A 20962-nucleotide genomic window follows, 5' to 3' on the forward strand; every position below is an offset into this window, starting at 1 on the left:
GGGTGTGATTACTTGCTGAAAGCACTGCACATTTTTCAACCATTTTCTATCCTAAATATTAGGAAAAAGCAAAGTTGGCTTGTTTATTGTTAATTGTTTACTCCATGTGTAACTCTGTGTTGTCTGCTCACACTGCTATGCTTTATCTTGGCCAGGTCACAGTTGCAAATGATAACTTGTTCTCAACTAGCCTACCTGGTTAAATAAAATAAATACATTTTTTAAAAAGGCTCTAATTTCTGTTCAAAGATGGAAAGGGAGTCTAAGAAAACACCTACCAGGAAAAAAAGTCTTACGGTATTAGAAATACATCAATCTTGTGTAAGTTTAAGAAACTTTGCCTATTGCCTTGTAATTCCATTACCTAAACCCCACATTTCTCCCTCATGAGGGAGGATGATGAAAGTTCACCAAAAAAAACAATAGTGTTTCTACTGATATCTATTTGGCTTATGAATTATTAAGTGATTAAAACTCAAAAAGCTGACAGCCCTACTGTTTCTGCAGACATAGTTGAATCTTCATTTGCAACGGATATTTAAGAGTTTTTGGAAAAGATGGTCAACAAAGTGAGGGAGATTTGCTCTAAATTCTGTTTCCAAAATGTGTTGTTTGGTCCAATGTTCAGTGTAAATTATTAAGTGGTACATGTGCATAGAGTTCTATGGCTTGTTAAACTTTGGAATCAATTGTTTTTGTTTGGCATACATTTTAATGTGAAGAGTCTCAGCTCAATTCCGTTACCGTGATATTGCCCTGCTATTGTGATGAACATAAAATATAGCATAACACTTCATACCAAGATTGAACATTTAGCCTACTTTGTCATGAAGTTGCCATTGCCCATTTGTTACCTAGTAGAGGTACATAGGCTATATGTATTTTAACTCTGAAACTGGGGAGTTTGATGCAGAGCCTTATTGTTCACAGGCTATATTACAACCTGAAGGGCCACTGAGCACTTCAAGAACCACCCATCATTAAGTCCAAATCATTCGGTTTGGGGAATAAACACGGGCCCCAACACTGCTTTTTACATAACCTTACACTTATTACAATATGGCTCGTGAAAAATAAGGCTATGCATCAAACTCCCCAGATTCAGAGTTAAAAGTTTACATATAGCCTATGTCCCTACTAAGTCCAATTCCTTCGGTTTGGGGAATAAACACCGACTCCCTTTGAAAGCACTGCATCAGGCTTCAAAAACACTTATTTTGGTTATGGCGGGGAAAAGAAAAGCCTGAAGAAAATAAAAAGCATTGTTTTGTATGTGGGCGGTCGAATCAACATTGTCTTGGAGCAGTGTGGTATAGTCCGCACTCGTTGTGTTTCCCAGGGGACAGAAAGAGGAGATATGCTGTTTTCGGACATCCTCCGACAGCGAACATGCACCCTCGTGTAGGCTAAACAACTCAGCCATCCCTCATTAAAGCCACTATGGGGTGAGGGGCTTTTGCAGTGAGAGTCAGGCTATCGGTTAAGCATGATGTATCATAATAATTCACTAGGTAGGACAAAGAACTAACAGGACCTTAGGAAATCCTTAAAGGCTCAGTGCACTCAAACTGGATTATCCTGTGTTTTATTTAAAATTTCCATACTATGAGGTTGGAATAATACTGGGAAATTCTGAGAATGCCCTTTTAGTGTAAAAATGCCTGAAATGTGAAAATAATCCCTGAAATTTCAGCCTGCTTTGGTGGGATGGAGTTTTGGCCTTCCATGTTGACATCACCATGTGGTAAATTAGTTAATAGATCAATGAGAGAGTTCCAAACCTCTCTGACAATAATAGCTCATTTTCAGTTTTCCCCTCCCAAACAGCAAGATTCTTGCTTGAGAAATTGCCCTTTGCTTAGAAGCCATTTGTTTATTTTTTACCATTTTAATTTAAAACACAGTAAGGTACTTAATTGTAACTCAGAAATTATTTGATATTGAGATAAGGCTGCATTGAACCTTTAATAACAGTATAGCATCATTTGCTCAGTAAGAATCAAGCTTAAAAATCCTATATTAACCCGGATCTGGACAACAGTGACATCAAGCATTGCACAAGTGCTCTTACTGAGGCTTCAGACTTTTAAATCAATACTGATACTCACATCTGATTACTGTTGTTACGATACCATCATTTTGACTTCAATACTGATACCAGGTTTAGTATCACGATACTCGATACCAAAACGATTTTAAAAATTATACCACAGGGGGAAAAAAAAGGCATATTAGCCAAATTCACAAAATGACACTTGATGCAGACAGATAAACTCAGCGACTGCTCTGTTCAATCGTTGGGCATCTTTTGAGTTCAATATCATTATATCTGAAATTTGATGTCAACATTTCAGACATCCATGTATGCATTAATTAATGAATTATACAATCATACAATTAGACTTTTTACCAATCTAACTACATAACAAAGGTCATCATTTATTTGAATGCTAAATCTCTATTGATAAACTATTGAGGTTTGTTTCGCTGATTTCATGGGGCTACAGATGACAACCTGTTTCCTTCCATTTGAGACTTAATTTTATTGTACTGCTTAACAGCATTTGCCTAGAAGAAGCAATCTCTTATTTTATGAAATGACATGCTGTCTTTAAGACCCAATAATGATGTCATGGATACATGCCCACACAGTCAGTTGAGTTAGGTGAGGGAGGGAGATAGACATGTCACTGACAAAAGTATCTTTGGATGTGAGGGAGAGACGATTAAGTGAATCAAACGTTTTTGGGGACAAACAGCTTAATAATCAGCATATCTTTACAAAGTATTTCGGTAGTGAATTGATGTTAGCTTCCTTCAGCTGTAGGCTAGCAAGGAATGTTAGCCTACAAAGCTGGAAGCTATGAGTATCTTATTGCATTGTAAAGTGTTCAAGCCTGTATGGGCATTGTTTTGCAAACAGTAATTAACAGTTTCAACATGCCTTGTCGCAATATTCAAGTGTGTTCATTTCTGTGCAGCATGAGTGGGGAGCTAACAAGTTGCAGCCCAGACTCCCAGTGCTCTAGCAATGTATGAGTAAGTGGAGAAGGCGAGAGGCATGCACGGTGCGCTTGTGACAGACTTGATCGTTCCAATCAGTAGATGATGTGAGACACATTTGACAGAACTACCGAAAGTAAAAAATTCTAGTACCAAACCACTTTTCATGCCCGACACCATCATTAAATTTGCAGATGACACAACGGTGGTAAGCTTGATCAGCAACAACAATGAAACAGCCTATAGGGAGGAGGTCAGAGACCTGGAAGTGTGATACCAGGACAACAAGCATGATCAAGATAAAGGAGATGATAGTGGACTACAGGAAAGGGCCGAGCACGTCCCCATTCTCATCTGTCGTGGAGCAGGTTGAGATCTTCAAGTTCCTTGGTGTCCACCAACAAACTATCATGGTCCAACACACCAAGACAGTAGTGAAGAGGGCACGACAACACCTATTCCTCCTCAGGAGACTGAAAATATTTGGCATGGGTCCTCAAAAAGTACTACAGTTGCACCATCGAGAGCATCCTGACCGGTTGCATCACCGCCTGGTATGGCAACTGCTCGGCCTCCGACCGCAAGGCTCTACAGAGGGTAGTGCGTACTGTCCAGTACATCACTGGGGCAAAGCTTCCTGTCATTCAGGACCTCTATACCAGGCTGTATCAGAGGAAGGCCTTAAAAATTGCCAAAGACTTCAGCCACCCAAGTCAGACTGTTCTCTCTGCTACAGCACGGCAAGCGGTACCGGAGCTCCAAGTCTAGGTCCAAAAGGCTTCTAAACAGCTTCTACCCACAAGCCATAAGACTGCTGAACAGCTAATCAAATGGCTACCCGCTCTATTTGCATTGACCCCCTCCCCTCTTTTTCCCCCCCGCTGCTGATTATCTACGCATAGTCACTTTACCCCTATACTACCTCGATTACCTCGACTAACATGTAACCCCGCACATTGACCCGGTACCCCCTGTATATAGCCTTGTTATTTGATTGTTTGGGCCTCTATTTTTTTAGATTAGTAAAATTTGTTTTTGAACTCTTATTTTTCTTAAAACTGCATGGTTGTTTAAGGGCTTGTAAGTAAGCATTTCACGGTAAGGTCTATAACTGTTGTATTCGGCGCATGTGACAAATAACATTTGATTTGAAGTTGTGCTGTGACTGTCCCTAAAGAGGAACAGACACGGTGGCAAGTTGCGACAGAGACCGTCTCTAGACTTGACAGTTCATGCAGCTTCAGTATCCTGATCATAGAGTTCCGATCATGGAATTCCGAACGCGTCATGCATCTACACCTACATTTAAAATGCGTCTACCGTATTCAGTGTGCCTGGATTCTCTTTTCCTCCGTGATATCAAAATTGCAGTATGCATTCTACAAACGGTGGAATAGGCAAAATATTATAACACAACAAATAATGGCACCTGTAACCTCTGTAGCTAGCCAGCAAGCAACGCTAAAGGGATTGCAAAGGATTTAACATTTTTTTTCCCCCTAAATATTAGCTAGCTGACTATCATTTATGAGGCCAGCAAACACGTTCCTCACATACTACGAACGTATTTCCTCCAATGTATTAATGAAAAGATGCCTCTCTGTCCCAGAACACTAGTTTTCTGAGGAGACAGAGGTGAAATACACACACAATGCATCCCTGATCACCTCCTGAAGTGGTCAACCATATATGAAAACAATCAGACCAGTCTTTTTCAATGCGATCTTCATATTCTGAGAGCAGAAGTCACATGTAAGTATCAAGTGTAGGCTACTTGAAAGACGTGGAGGAACTAATTCAGGATCTTTGCCCTCAGTCGGGATTCACTGCCCTAGTACTTTGTTTGTTTGTGAAACCATAAAGCAAAGATTTGCTGATTTCAAAGCCGATTGTCCACAAAAGCATTAATTCACTTAAATCGCCTCTCCCTCACATCCAAAGATAGTTTCCCCTTTTGTCTGTCATGTCTCTCCCTAACTGAGCTCAACAGACTGGGTGGGCAAATCAACTTAATGAATGACATCATTACTTGGCAATCTCTTATTTTAAGACTACTTCTATGCAAATGTTGTTGATCAGTACAATAAAATAAGTTTCAATTGGTGAGTACGGCACAGTACATCACTGGTGTCGAGCTCCCTGCCATCCAGGACCTCTATTCCAGGTGGTGTCAGATAAAGGCCCAACGTTTCTTCAAAAAGACTCCAGCCACCCAAGCCATAGATTGTTCACTCTGCTACCGTGCGGCAAGTGGTACCAGTGCCCCAAGTCTGGAACCAACAAGACCCTAAACAGCTTCTACCCCCAAGCCATAAAACTGCTAAACAAGACTGCTCAACAGCTAATCAAATGGATACCCGGACTACCTGCAATGACCCTTTTTTAACAAACTCTCTTGCACAGACTCTGTGCACACACATTATGCACACACAAACCCCAACACACACACACACAATATTGCTATAAAATCGTAACACAAAGAATCGCAATACATATCATATTGGCACCTAAATATCGTGATAATATCTGGTAATCCCTGGCAATTCCCAGCCCTAGTCAAAAGTAGTGCACTATATAGGGAATAGGGTTCCATTTGGGATACATACTATGTGGAGCCCTTCTTTAGCTGCGTCTCATAATAACAATGAGTGGGTGTGACAGAAGAAAAGCCTCTGCTGCCACATGGGCCTCCTGACTCCTGCGGTGAGCAGGGTGTCAGTCAGTGGACCTGTGGGATAGGATTATAATCCTGTACACAAAATCTTACGTAACGCATTTTAGTGTTTGCAGGCAACTGGGGACAATTCAGACAGATTGGGTCCTGTGAGCAGGGAGACACCGTTACATAATGACTTTTAACCAAATTCATAATAATACAATAGGATTTAGAGACCTGGGCAATGATGGAATTGTCTGAGTTTACTACTGACCACTCCCCTTTCCTAACCTAGAGGTTTATGTCCCAAATGGCACCCTGTTCCCTATATAGTGCACTACTTTTGAACAGGGCCCATAGTGTTCTGATCAGAAGTAGTGCACTATATAGGGAATAGGGTGCCATTTGGGACATAAACCTCCTCTAGGTTAGGAAGGGGGAGTGGTCAGTAGTAAACTCAGACAATTCCATCATTGCCCAGGTCTCTAAATCCTGGCACTGTGATGCTGTGCCTTAGACCACTGCGCCACTCGGGAGGCCCTCATTGTGGGTTTCTAATGACGTTTCTTAACAGAAGTCAGCTCTACAAGCTTTTGGGACATGTCTCAGAGACAATGTCACACTCACCTTACAACAATAAGCTATTGAAAAATGGAGACAGTGATACTCTAAGAATAGGTTCTCCATTTGCTTATCCACACAAACAAATGGGATAGTGTAAATGCATAAACTACTAGAAAGTGGTGTAGCCATTTCCTTACTTTGACTTGACCACCTTTCAAAACTGGGAGCAAATCTTTATTTGATCCTCCCTCAACACCCTGACTCAACTATAGCCTCAGCCTTATTTTGACCCCCTCTCAAAATCCAAACACTAGCTAACCCAAGCTGCATTTGTAAACCCTTCCTTTAAGACATTAAATGCAGCCCACACCGGGTGTGCAAGGACAAGACAACTTTGATCTACAATATTCTGAGCAGAGAATGTTTAAATCTTTCCCCAACCCTCCACACTATACTTGATCTAGCATGGAGGACAGGAACTACAGGCCAGAAAATGCTTTATGCAAAAACAAGGTTTCGGTACATATTTCTTGACACAGCCTACGGCTGGCCAAAGAAGGCAGAAAATGAAATCTAGAAACCATGTCTAATTTGAGCTAGTGAGGAAACCACAGAACCGAGTGAACACATGGAGCTTAGTGTAACTGATTAGCTGTGGTTGAAAGTGACATGTTCCAACCCACTCGGCTGTTCATGTTAAGATAATTCTGCACCTGCCACCAGTGTGCACGTGTGTGTCCTTGTACCAGGCAAGCCAGTCAGAGGCTGAATAACAATGTCAACCCCAGAGGTGTCTGATATAGGTTCACTATTTTGGAGTGATCATAACCAGGGCCCACTGCTCAGATTACTGTCTTTTTGGGTAAGGTGTTAGTGAATACAAATAACTTAAGACACCAACTTTTGATTTTTTTTAAAATCTATGCTCAAAGACTCCACTAAGTCTGATCAAATGAACAGCAACACGAAAATAGACAAAAGTATATCATGACTTCAATTATTCTATTCGTGTCCGTGAAGTTGAGGTTAGGCTACGTGTTAGCTACTAAGTGACAGAACGCCTGTAAAAGGCCATAACGTCTAGATTATTTCTTAATATTATGGCATTGTCATTTGTATTCAAATATCATTGGGCAAATAGTTTGCTAAACATACAGTCAAACAAGCTAACGAACGCTAGATATTATCAGCATTATGGTGGAGTCACTTCTTCATGATGGGAAACCCAAAGCGAATAAAGCCAAATCCTTTCTGCTAGGCTAAATAGCATTAGCGAGTTCGGCATATTGTAGTCTGTGTCATTTACGAACTTACCTGGGCTCTTGAGGTTATATTTGTTCTCCATTTTAACAAGTCAAATGGACTCAAAATGTAGCTCGCGTCTGTTTAGGAGAGACAGCTGACACACGCACATCCAGCTAACACTAGCCAATACTGACTTTTGATTCGTCCAAAACATGCGAGCAATGTATTCGGTAAAGCTCACCGAGTGCCAAAAGTCGTATGCAGTTTACCCTAAAAAGCTGTCATATGCGTTAGTTAGCTAGAAAGGAAGTCCTGACGTGGCACAAGTTTGTTGTTCCACGAATTTGGTGAGCGACCTGTTCGAACAGAGAAGAATGTCAGTCGTGTGACGTCACATGAAACCGTAAACAGGAAGTAGTAGAACTGTAAATGATTTGAACGAAAAAAAACTTTATTAACACACTTTCTTTCTTTCCCTCCATTAAGATATACTGAACAAAAATATCAATGCAAAATGAAAGAATTGCAAATATTTTGCTGTTACAGTACATATAAGGAAATCAGTCAATTCAAATAAATTCCTTAGGCCCTTATCTATGAATTTCACATGACTGGGCAGGGGTGTAGCCATGGGTGGGCATAGGCCCACCTACTTAGGAGCCAGGCACACTCACTGGGGACCCAGGCCCAGCCAATCAGAATGAGTTTTTCCCCACAAAAGGGCTTCATTACAGACATCAATTATCTTCAGCACCTCCTCTATTCTCTGGAAACAGCTCTGGGGGACATTCCTGCAGTCAGCATGCCAATTGCACACTCCTTCAAAACTTGAGACATCTGTGGTATTGTGTTGCTTGACAAAACGGCACATTTTAGAGTGGCCTTTTATTGTCCCCAGCACAAGATGCACCTGTGTAATGATCATGCTGTTTAATCAACTTCTTGATATGACTGACACAGCTGTCAGGTGGATGGTTATCTTGGCAAATGAGAAATGCTCACGAACAGGGATACAATGCTTACTAACAGGGATGTAAACAGATTGTGCACATTTGAGAGGAATAAGCTTTTTCTTTTTGGAACATATCTTGAATATTTTATTTCAGCTCATGAAGCATTGGACCAGCACTTTACATGTTGCGTTTATATTTTTTGTAAATTGTTTATATTTGCGTGCATGCGAGATAGAGATAGAGAGAGGTGGAAACTGAGCTGCACTTCCTAACCTGCCAAATGTATAACCATATTAGATACATATTTCCCACAGATTACACCGAAAACAAATCAAATTTTGATAAACTCCCATATCTATTGGGTGAAATATCACAGTGTGCCATCACAGTAGCAAGATTTGTGACCTGTTGCCACAAGAAAAGGGCAACTGTAAGGGTCGACGCTGGAGATGAGAAGCAAGTACATGGAGTGAACATTTAATGAACATTTAATTAGCACGAACAGGACAGCGTCTGGACATAAACACATAACAACATTAATGCAGACACAGCGAACAAACGGGGGAGCAGACAGTTATAGATGGGGCAATCAACGAAGGGAAGGAGTCCAGGTGAGTCCAATGACTGCTGCTGCGCATAATGATGGTGACAGGTATGCATAAAATGAAGGGCAGCCTCGTGCCCTCGAGCGCCAGAGGGAGAGCGGGAGCAGGCGTGACAGCAACCAGTGATGAATAAACACCATTGTAAATACAACCCATATTTGTTTATTTATTTTCCCTTTTGTACTTTGACTATTTGCACATCGTTTTAACTCTATTCCTATGAGTGTAATGTTTACTGTTCATTTTTGACTGTTTATTTCACTTTTGTTTATTATCTATTTCACTTGCTTTGGCAATGTGAACATATGTTTCCCATGCCAATAAAGCCATTTTAATTGAAATTGATACATCATTGTGATTATGTTCAAAATCTATTCAACAAAACTGTACTAAAAATTTACTGAGAGTATATTCTATCATTTGAGCCAAAGCAGGATATTAGCTATTTATTCAGAAACACTTTTAATGGGATTGCAGTGCCCCTTCATAGCTCCATGGTGAAATAGGATTAAAGGGAGGGCTGTGCAGCTGTGGTTAATGTCATCTCTACAGTACCCCAGGGCCCTTCCCTTCTACCTCTTTGCCCTCCAGTCGACTCTGTTTCTGGACTGCCAGCCAGATGTCCCCCACATCAGCCTGCCAATTTGCATCAAGAGAAAAATGAGTGCACAGGATGATGTGTTTTTTAATCTTCAATTGATTAAATCCCCCTCAAATGATTCATAAAAAAATACATGACACCATTTTTTGATATCACACTCAAAATCAATGAGTGCCCAGCAGGAAATTTCTAACTATGTGTGCATTACTAATGTGGCCGGCAATTCCATAGCTGACTCCCATTTTATAACATTATCATAAAAGACAGCACATAATCAGGGTTGGATATTGACACCCACCACCCTCCAAATGTGGGTAGATTTTGTAATTGGCGGCTAAATAAGAATGTCTATTTTACGAGCCACGTTGGCGGGTGGTCACACAAAGCATCTGGGAACAGTAAAAAAAAATATGAAAAACCCACATGTAGAAGTTGGTTGAATTGACAAGAAAGGTGTGACATTGTTCTAGTGTTTCTTTGCCAGTTACATCGTTTTGTTCACCGCTAGATTGCTTTCAATTTTAGTTTGAGTTTATTGCAACTGCCTGCTGCTAGGAAGACATTGCAGTCAGAGATTTTTTTCATCAGACAATGGAGTGACCAAGTTACCACGGTAACGGCCCATCCCTTGAAGGGGTATGGGGTAGCTGAAAATGTTTAGCTGTGTTTGAATACCCAGACAAACATACTTAATGAGTATATACTATCTATTAATTTTTGTACACTGTAAATGAACGTTTTGGCATCACTGTAAAACTGATATTTGAAAATAAAAGAAACCCTAACCTGACAACAAATTAGATATTGGCAAAACAAACAACGTTGGTAAATACCCATTACATTTCTGGGAGTTTATACATTGAGTGTGCGACTTTCTTTATTTTGATAGTTTATAGTTTATTCGCCTTTAGTCAGCACCTCCACACACTTATTTTTCTGGGTGTGCGTCAGCTCATGTTTTTTAATGTAGATTGAAAAGTTTAAAAAATCTCATTTACTTATATGTAAATAAACCATATGGAATTGTCTGGGCAGGATCAGGCAGTGTTCTTTCAGGTGGAGGATTTGATCAAAAGGCTGGAACATATGGCTTTATTGGAGCAGCCCTTGTAGAAAAAGTGAAGAGAACTCAGATGCTTCTCTGAGAAATTGGGGTAGAAAATATGGGCGAGAAAAATAACATTATCCATGCCAAGGTTGTAGGGCCTGTCTATACTTTAATGATAGATTCATGTCCTCAATATCTTGAACCAGAATATGTACAGAATCAAATGGCCAATCATACACTTAATACTGAATCTACAATCGTTTGGTTCTCACTATTTTAGTTTGTCTTAATTTTCGCATTTATCTTCAACCAGAGACACTTTGAGAGACTACTTTAGCTTTCATACTTTATTGAAAGGACAACGGTGCTGTTAAAAAATATATATGTCCACACACACATATATATATATATATATCACAAACAAACACCATGGGCACAGTGTTTTCCTAATGGTATCTTTCCAGATCAACTGACAAAGTACTATGAAGGGGGTGGTACTTGACTGACTTGTGTTTCCATATGAATTCCCACTGCAGGTGTTGTTATTCAGCTTCAATGCTTGTGTTCCCATACATTCTGTCCTTCACATCAATATTATTTGTCCTGTATGGGCACAAAGGGCATTATGACACAGCACAGAGCCTTTCTCCTCTAAGAGCTGGTTTGCCCTTGTCCTGGCCAGGGCCAAGTCTTCATTGACAAGATTTCTTATCGCAAGGGACTTCCTGGTCAGATGAAGGTTAAATATATAAATAATACATTGAACAAAAATATAAACGCAACATGTAAAGTGTGTGTCGCATGTTTCATGAGCTGAAATAAAAGATCCCAGAAATGTTCCATGTGCACAAAAAGCTTATTTCTCTCACATTTTATGAACAAATTTGTTTACATCCCTGTTAGTGAGCATTTCTCCTTTGACAAGATAATCTATCCATCTGACTGGTGTGGCATATCAAGAAGCTGATTAAACAGCATGATCATTACACAGATGCAGCTTGTGCTGGGGACAACAAAAGGCCACTCTAAAATGTGTGGTTTTGTCATACAATACAATGCCACAGATGTTTCAAGTTTTGAGGGAAAATACAATTGTCATGCTGAGTGCAGGAATGTCCACCAGAACTGTTAGCAGAGAATGGAATGTTCATTTCTCTAACATAAGCCGCCTCCAACATCATTTTAGAGAATTTGGCAGTACATCCAACCGGCCTCACACCCGCAGACCACGTGTATGGCGCTGTGTGGGTGAGCGCTTCGCTGATGTCAACGTTGTGAACACAGTGCCCCATGGTGGTGGGGTTATGGTATGGGCAGGCATAAGATACAGACAACACAATTGCATTTTATCAATGCAATTTGAATGCACAGAGATACCGTGACGAGATCCTAAGGCCCATTGTCGTGCCATTCATTCGCTGCCATCACATGTTTCAGCTTGATAATTTACGGCCCCACATCGCAAGGATCTTTACCCAATTCCTGGAAGCTGAAATATCCCAGTTCTTCCATGGCCTGCAGACTCACCAGACATGTCACCCGTTGAGCATGTTTGGGATGCTCTGGATTGACGTGTACGACAGCATGTTCCACTTCCCGCAAATATCCATCAACTTTGCCCGGCCATTGAAGAAGAGTGGGACAACATTCCACAGGCCAGAATCAACAGCCTGATCAACTCTATGCGAAGGTGATGTGTCGTGCTGCATGATGCAAATGGTGCTCAGACCAAATACTGACTGGCTTTCTGATCCACGCCCCTACCTTTTTTTAAATGTTATATTTGACCAACAGATGCATATCCGCATTCCCAGTAATGTGAAATCCATAGATTAGGACCTAATGATTTTTTCTTTTTAATAACTGGTTTCCTTATATGAACTGTAACTCAATAAAATATAGAGAAATTGGTGCATGTTGCGTTTATATTTTTGTTCAGTATACCTTGCTGCCATGCTGTTTCTTTGTATTCTGCTGACACTTGCTGGTCAATGTATGAATAGTGTTGCACTGGATCTAGTCTTTCAGAGAAACCTATAAAACTATATGCACTTTGCAAAGTCAATGTTTGGACACTCCAAATTGCTGTGAGTGTCCAAGAGTGAGACGAATGGGGCATTCTCAAAAGTAATAGGCATTCTGTGTGAAATGTCAATATACATTTTTAAAGCAGAACTATGTCACATAACATCAGACACCCGTCAGTCCTAGAACACAGGCAGTGCAGGATATTCCAATGTGCAGAATCCATTTTGAGGAAATCCTCAGTCTTCAACGTTTGCCACTTCACTTCTCACCTGAACAGGTGTGCTTCCAGGTTGTTCCACATAGGTGCAGATTTTTTTATTAAACTTGGCAAGTTAGTTAAGATCAAATTCTCTTTTTAAATGAAGACCTGCAGGGAACAGTGTTCAGGGGCAGAATGACAGATTTGTACCTTGTGCAGCTCTAACCACTAGGCTACCTGCCAGATGAAGGAAAGGACACAAGCAGAGGAAGCTCCTTTGGCATCAGACTAATTGGCATCACCTAGACTTTACTATACTGCTCTCCTAAAATCCTGTTACCACAAGAAAGAATACAAACGCATATAGTGTACTTGCCCACAGTTTTAAGGAGACTCGCCCCAGTCACCACCAGATAGCGCTTGAGAGCGGTGATATATCTGCACTCCATTAAATAATGTTGAGCTGAACTTTCTCTCATAATTCCTTGTGAATAGGTTTGCTAGGCTGCGTTGTCTGTCAGATGCACACACCCGAAATAATTTCACATCAATTATGTCGGCAAGGTACGTTTTTCTTCTCTAAAAGGTGTTGAATAACCATGAGTAAGTAGCAAGTGTTCATCCACCTTGTTGTCGAGGGGACGTCACAATCCAGTAAAAACAGTAGCTAAGTGCGTTATATGTTCATGTGAATGTTCTGTGTTTACAGTACGTCGACATTTCTTTACCTGTTGCTTAGCCAGTACAAAGTAAACAATGTAAGAATTTGACATTACATAGCAGTATTCGTGAAAATTGTTGTTACAATTGCCACACGCCATGCTGTTCATGCTAGCCCACATGAGAAAAAAACGATAGTATGCTATGGTTAAATACTATAGGTTTTCACTGTAGTGTTTTTGCAGACTTTACTATAGTTTTCACCATTACAAAAAAAATGCCGTTTTGAAACCGCAGGAAATTGCAGTTGCTGCTGTGGACTGTTATTTTGGACGCGGTATTTGCATAAGGCCCAAGGGGGTGTGGTATATGGCCAATATACCAAGTATAAGGGCTGTTCTTATGCACTACGCAACACGGAGCGCCTGGATACATCCCTTAGCTGTGGTATATTGGCCATATATCTCAAAACCCCGAGGTACCTTAATGCTATTATAAACTGGCTACAAATATAATTAGGACAGTAAAAAAACATGTTTGTGATATCCGTGGTATACTGTCTCAAATACCACGGATTTCAGCCAATCAGCATTCAGGGCTCGAACCCGTTTATACCTACAGTTATACTACAGTGTACTGCAGCTGTACTGCGTTCTGACATCTTTTTTCGTAAGGGCATTGTAGTGTTTTTGCAGAATAAACACTACAGTGAAATCTGTGGTATTTGTTGTAGTGTTTTGGACATGACTATTATACTGTAGTATTTACAGTTTACAATAGTGTAAATACTGTAGTAAAAAACTACTGTAGTATATACTATAGTAATTATTGTAGCCAAATACCTCAAACCCCTGAGGTACCTTATTGCTATTATAAACTGGTTTCCAATGTAATTAAAGTAGTAAAAATAAATGTAAAATAAATCTGCTTCTACCATGACATAGACTGACATAGACTGACCAGGGGAAAGCTATGATCCCTTATTGATGTCACTTGTTAAATCCACTTCAATCAGTGTAGATGAAGGGGAGGAGACAGGTTAAAGAAGGAGTTTTAAGCCTTGAGAAAATTGAGACATGGATCATGTATGTGTGCTATTCAGAGGGTGAATATTCAAGACAAAAGTGCCTTTGAACAGGGTGTTGTAGTAGGTGCCAGCAGCATTGCAGTGTGTCAAGAACTGCAATGCTGCTGGGTTTTTCACATTCAACAGTTTCCCTGTGTATATCAAGAATGGTCCACCTCCCAAAGGACATCCAACCAACTTTTATTGATTTAAAAAAATTGTTTTTACCTATTTAACTAGGCAAGTCAGTTAAGAACTTTTAGGGTGCTCATGCTTCTTAACTACTATCTGCACACATCAAGGTAATACAAAAAGTATATATATATATATGTGACCTTATTTTATTGTTATTATATATATATATATAAAATAAGGTAATATATATATATATATATATATATATATATATATATATATATATATATAATAACAATAAAATAAGGTCAAAGCCAAGGCAGCTTAGGCGGACAGCTATAACCCTGCCTAATGTGGTTAAACAAAGCCGCTGTGCTACCGTTAGCCTCAGCTACAGGTCAACCCAACACAAGAATCTCTCACGGCTCCCATGGATGAGAGCTGCTGGTAGGTCAGGTTACAACCATCTCCACATCTCCAGGGCGTAGAGCAGGAATTACAAAGGGCTCGCTCTACCACAGGCAGAGATATCTGTGCACGCTCACGCTCTTATTAACAGTGGCACTTGAATAACCTCCCAAGCTTGGCTCACATCGTCTAGGTGAAAGGATATGATGGAGGCTAGCTCTTAAGAAGCTGCCATCATGGGGACAGGCTGCCACTCTCCATGATGTGGTTTCTGTGTATGAAACTGTATCCCTTCACTAAGGGTAGGACACCCAAACTTTTATTTTATTTCACACCATTTCTTCTGGAATGTGAGGAGATAGAAAGATACCCACCTCTCAAAAAAGTTGAACTTGTGATTGCCACACTCTCACAGAAGCTGTTTCTCAGTTGATCAATATACAGTAATTGGCTCAAGACATTTCTAAAAAAGAATATTCCACCTCGACATTATGCACTATTGTGTGTATGCCAGTGACACAAAATCTCAATATAATACATTTTAAATTCAGGCTGTAATAGAACAACATGTGGACAAAGTCAAGGGGTGTGAATACTTTCTGAACATGTGTAAAGTGGGCCTTCGTCACTGGTATTCACGTGAGAAGGTGGATGTGAACCCAGTGCTTTTGCTTGTCAAAACACTGCCTTCGTGCGCTCAGACAGTCTTCAGGTTTATTAATGTGGGAGTAATGATTAATAAATGATGAAGACACAACTTAATGGCCTTTAATGGTTTATTTTGGACCCTTAAAATAAAGGGTTACCATTATAATTAATATGCAATATGAAAATGGACCCCCATTTATAGATTTTGGAAACTCCAGAAAAAGGGAGCCAATTCTGCTCTAGGCAGGACTCGAAACACCATCAACCCTATCCGTGTTCATGCTACCCATCTCTGGCAAGGTGTTGCACAATTCTTCATTATTTTGCGTTACAACACACCATGTCAATATGATGTATCAAAACACCTCAGGATGAATGTTACAGCACACCTTCCATCTCTCTCACAACATGTGTTTCAATACTCCAGCAAAGTTAAGGTTTCGGCTCATCTAAGGTGGTGGCAGCTCAGTTGCCACTAGTTTTAGTGCTAGAACGCACTTCATTTTAACAGTGTAGTTCAGATTTAGTAAAAATTATGATCCATATTTGGATAATCTCGCATACCCCACTCACCTAATTTAGTTGCTTGTATTACACAACCCCCCCAAAAAAAAAAAAATGTTGGTCATTGCTGGTTAATGATAAACTAGTCTACTCAGTAAGATGCATTTCATAGCATGACATGAGTAGCCTGTTGAAGATAGCACAGAAATAACCGGAATTCCCTTTCACTTTCTAGTAGGAAATAAAGTGACAGGCCAGTGAGAGGGTTGCTGTCCCATAGGGTGGCGCCGGGTGCAGAACCGATGGACTGCTTCTCTTCCCAAATAGGGGGATTGTATCAGCGCTCCTTCATTTCACCTCATTAACAGAGGCTGTCACAAGATCTATTGATATGCAAATTGGACAGAGCGGGTGGTAGTGTGAAGACAAACTCGGATTGAGTTTACTTGGGAGTTGGGTCTCAGTGCGCGTAGCTCCCCCGTCCCATCTGTTTTTACTTTCTGCCTGGATAAACTACGGAGCCATCGACAGTCCCTTCAAGCTTCTTGTTGTCTTTCAATGTAAATAGCCCGCACCGCTTCTCGTGCTTCGAATCGGGTTTATCTTCCAAGGATTTGTAATCGGACGGAGAGTTCGTCTGGCGAATTACGCGCGGAACATTTTGGTATGAGCTCAATATCTGATACTTTTTGCTATGATGTATTTTTTCCCCGAGCAGATCAAATAATTTATTGGGTTCCTTTATTTAATCATGTTCAAATCTGGGACTATGTGTAGCCTATGCTGCGTTGGTCAAATTATATTTCTTGGCCATTTGGATTATTGATAATTTGAGACCAAAATTGATGCCTTTTGAACAGTTTTATGTTTAGCGGGACATCCCTGGTCCCAGATAGGTAGTAGAATTCCACGTGCCCAAGGGGCACCAACGACAATGCCATATACTGTATATCTAGGCCTATATGAATAAAATAATGTATTATCTATTTCAGTATATGTCCTTGCCTATCAGGGTGAAGGAGAGGGAGAAAGTTTTAAATTGAAGGGAAAGTTGAAGAAAAAAACAGGCATATAAAAGAGATATACACAGGCAGCCACATTTGGCTTCTCAGTGGACTGTAAGCAGAGCTTGTAAGTAAGGACCTTATTATTGTCAGAGTCAATTACAGGTCGAGGGTAATTACCGTGCGAAGAGGAAATCATTAGCAGAAATCCCCTAGGCTGTACTTATATACATTTAAAGAAATGACTCTGTTTTTTGACTCTGTTTTCTTGTATAGCTTTAGATTGTTAAGTAATCCATTCTGAAGCGGAAAATACATTCACTATTTTTCATATGCAGAATAGTTAAGCTTATTGCCTTTCATCATTAGAAAGACACTCCGAGGTGGTGCATTTATGTAAATAGGTGCATGATTGAGCGTCATCCACACTACAAACAAATTGCTTTCCCCTCATTACACTGGCCTCCTCCAGCTAGATTGTTTTATGTGTTTTTATGGATGGTAAGAAATAAGGACATGAGAAGTCAAATGCTGTAATTTTCTGTTAAACATATTGTTGGGGAAGGGAACTCTAAGACAGTCTCTGAAGCATTCCTTGGACACCTGAGTGGTTCAACAGTCTAAGGCATTGCATCTCAGTGCTTGAGGCGTCACTAGACACCCTGGTTCAAATCCAGGCTGTATCACAACCAGTCGTGATTGGGAGTCCCATAGGGCGGTTCCCAGTGTCCTCTGGGTTTGGCTGGTGTAGACCGTCATTGTAAATACAATTTTTTTTCTTAAATGACTTGCCTAGTTAAATAAAGGTAATAAAAATGGAGCTGCTGAACACCTTAGTGATGACAGATTTGGTAGACATTTCGAGTCACAGCTCTGTCAGAAGAGGATAAAGGTGTCCGCATGCTTCCCAACCGGAAACGTTTGTGCGTATATTATGAAGACGTTTTTTTTCTCGTTTTTGGCTGTTCGGGCACATTGCATTTTTCTAGAGGCAAGGCGAAGTTCAGAGCCGAGGTCTACGCCCCTTCGTCGGTGATTGGTCAACAGTCTGGATTCTTCCATAGTCTTTGTTGTCTTTCAACGAGAGACGACTCATTTTTATGCACGTTTTTTTCATTGAGAAATACAGCACCAAACATACTGAGTTTTATTTACAAGGACAGTGCACCGTTTGAGGAAAAGTGACGGTTTTAGCCAGCCGGCTAATTTTCAACCGCAGTCGCTGGGCAGGTCATTGAAAACATTTGCATTAACAATACAGACGAACAATGAGCAGTGAGCACATGCAGGTGCAACATAGGACAAGCAACACGTAGAACACAGTCAGAGAAATGGCACAAAATGCAAAAAAACGAAATATATAAAAGCTGCAAAGTGGTTCCACACCTCACAAGCTACAGATAACATGGAAAGTGGCAATACACAGTTAGGAATTATGTTCACAAGTCCGATTGACCTTTAGCCATGTCTTTATGTTTTTTTTTGTGAAGGTTCGACAGTTGCGTTTGTCTAATGGCAGTGTCTTCCAGACATGGGAAGCTCTCACAGAGAAAGCAGATTGACTAAAGGTGCTTTTCTGTAAGGGAACTATAGTCACCTCTCATGGCAGACCTTGTGGATCTGTTGCCATGGGTTTGGGTTTCCTGTTTGACTAAAGTACTAAGTGGAGGGGAAGCCATACCATTTAGGATCTTTAATATTGCACAAGTTTTTCCCCAACTCAGGAGCTCATGCCCTCTGAGGATCTAACAGTGATGATGGCTATTGGGCTTTCTATCAAGCACTGAGAGCCTGTTTGTATACAGACTGAATGGGTTTTAATGTTGAACAACAAGCTTGGGCCCAACTAGTTAAGCAGTGTGTTAAGTAGGGGAGTATCATAGCATTGAAGTACAGTTTTGCTACCTCTGTAGTCAAACAATTTCATATGAATTGGAAATTAGATAGGTTGAATTTGGTTATTTGAGTTAACTTTTTAACCTGCTTTTTAAAAGAGAAATTGGAATAAAGTATTATGCCAAGGTACAGTACTTACATTTTATATCACCTAGAGCTTCTCCCCTGACACATAGACAGACATCTGGCTCAGAAGCATCAGTTTCCCTCTTTGTGAAGAAAATGCAGACTGTTTTTTTTCCCCCATTGAGATGCAAACATGAGTCACTGAGCCACTTTGTAAGATGACCATTACAGTAGTGAGTTCTTGTGCAGCTTGTTGTTTGCTCTTTGCATGCACATATATCACTATCATCTGCATACATTTGAACTTCAGACCCAGTACAGACAGAAGGCAGATAATTAAATGTACAGGCTGAACAGGAGGGGCCCCAGTATTGACCCATATGGCACGCCCACATCATAGCTGAGGGTGGGAGACAGCTCATTGCTCACTCTGACACACTGGGTTCTGCCTTCAAGGTATGATTTCATCCATCTCAAGGCACCGGGGGAAATGTTGAACTTGGACAGTTTTGTGATGAGAATGTCGTGGAAATTCATACACAGGGATACAAAGTCGATCTTAAATGAATAATTGTTTATTGTCAGCTCTGGAGAGGTTCCAACCAACTCAATGCACCATAGTACACATGTCAATCAGGAGCTCTACCTGGGCAGACCCAGAAGTTGTCTTATATACGACTATACACAGACAAGTTATATTCACATGATTTAGCATAATTAATTAATCATGACTGTTTTGTTTCATTCATGTGACCGACCAATACTGGTTCATAACATGTGACAGACCAACACCTCACGAGGCTTCTTTCTCTCTAAACTGAGTCCTTGAAACGGAGATATCTTTCATTCCTTCTCAAAACACGGTCTGGGCGTAGTGCCAAATTGCAGCTACTGATAGTGAGGATTTGTACAGTCAGCCACTTGCATGAACACAGAAATTGGTTATTAGAACAGCACATGAATAGAAGACAGAAATTAGTTCTAAGAAAAACACAAACATTCCCATTCCCATTGCAAGAACCTCATGGTTAACTGTATCAAAAGCTTTCCTTAGGTCTAGAAATACAGCCACAACAACACCCCCTTTGCCCATCTTGGACTTCACATTTTCCAGAATAAAGCAGTTGGCCATTTCTGTGGAGTGTTTTGCTCTGAAGTCAAACTGCATGAAGTGTAATGTGAAGGGATTGTTGTTGAGGTGGGCAATCAGTTGCTCTGCTACACTTTTCAACAACCTTTGACACCACAGGTAGTATACTAATGAGCCTGTAGTTACTCATGTCCACAGGGCCACCTGATTTAAAGATGGCCGTTATTATGGCCAACTTCCAGACCCTTGGAACCCCCCCCCCCCGACCAATAGACGTGTTGGTGACCTTAGTAATGGGGCCAATGAGTGACTCTTTGTAGTTTTTAAGAAAGGTAGAGTCCAGCCCAAATACATCTTTGGCTCTGTGTCAGTACCTTGACAGTCAACAAAGTACGAATTGAAGGCTGTTACTGTTACCCATTTCGACTGCATCCTGTCATTCACATCGATTTCTAGTCTTTTTGCAGTGTTACTATGGTCTTTCACTGTTAACTTTTTTAGATTCTCCCATATAAATTCATACTTTCCCTTTAGAGTTGATTTTAGAGCATGATCTCTTTCTTTCATCAGTTTCCAGATTTCT

At 40.5% G+C, this 20962-nt stretch overlaps 2 protein-coding genes across 4 annotated transcripts in view; one reads left to right on the forward strand and one right to left on the reverse strand.

The window, feature by feature from the left end:
- Window positions 1-7878, reverse strand: part of ube2j1 (ubiquitin-conjugating enzyme E2, J1) — a 28195-nt gene extending 20317 nt beyond the window's left edge. Inside the window, exon 1 of the mRNA XM_035774478.2 lies at window positions 7538-7878. Within this exon, the coding sequence (XP_035630371.1) occupies window positions 7538-7568 (31 nt within the window). The 5' untranslated portion in view covers window positions 7569-7878. The remainder of the gene's footprint in view (window positions 1-7537) is intronic.
- Window positions 7879-13328: 5450 nt separating this feature from the next.
- Window positions 13329-20962, forward strand: part of LOC118386727 (ankyrin repeat domain-containing protein 6) — a 56624-nt gene continuing 48990 nt past the window's right edge. Inside the window, exon 1 of one of the 3 annotated variants that reach the window (XM_035774489.2) lies at window positions 13329-13466. The gene's annotated coding sequence lies outside the window, so the exon portion shown is untranslated. Of the gene's footprint in view, window positions 13467-16586; window positions 16988-20962 lie in introns of those variants that run through there. The other 2 variants (XM_035774491.1, XM_035774488.1) reach the window with 2 other exon arrangements.

This window comes from Oncorhynchus keta, chromosome 8, assembly GCF_023373465.1.
Source record: "Oncorhynchus keta strain PuntledgeMale-10-30-2019 chromosome 8, Oket_V2, whole genome shotgun sequence".
NCBI classification, from domain to species: domain Eukaryota; kingdom Metazoa; phylum Chordata; class Actinopteri; order Salmoniformes; family Salmonidae; genus Oncorhynchus; species Oncorhynchus keta.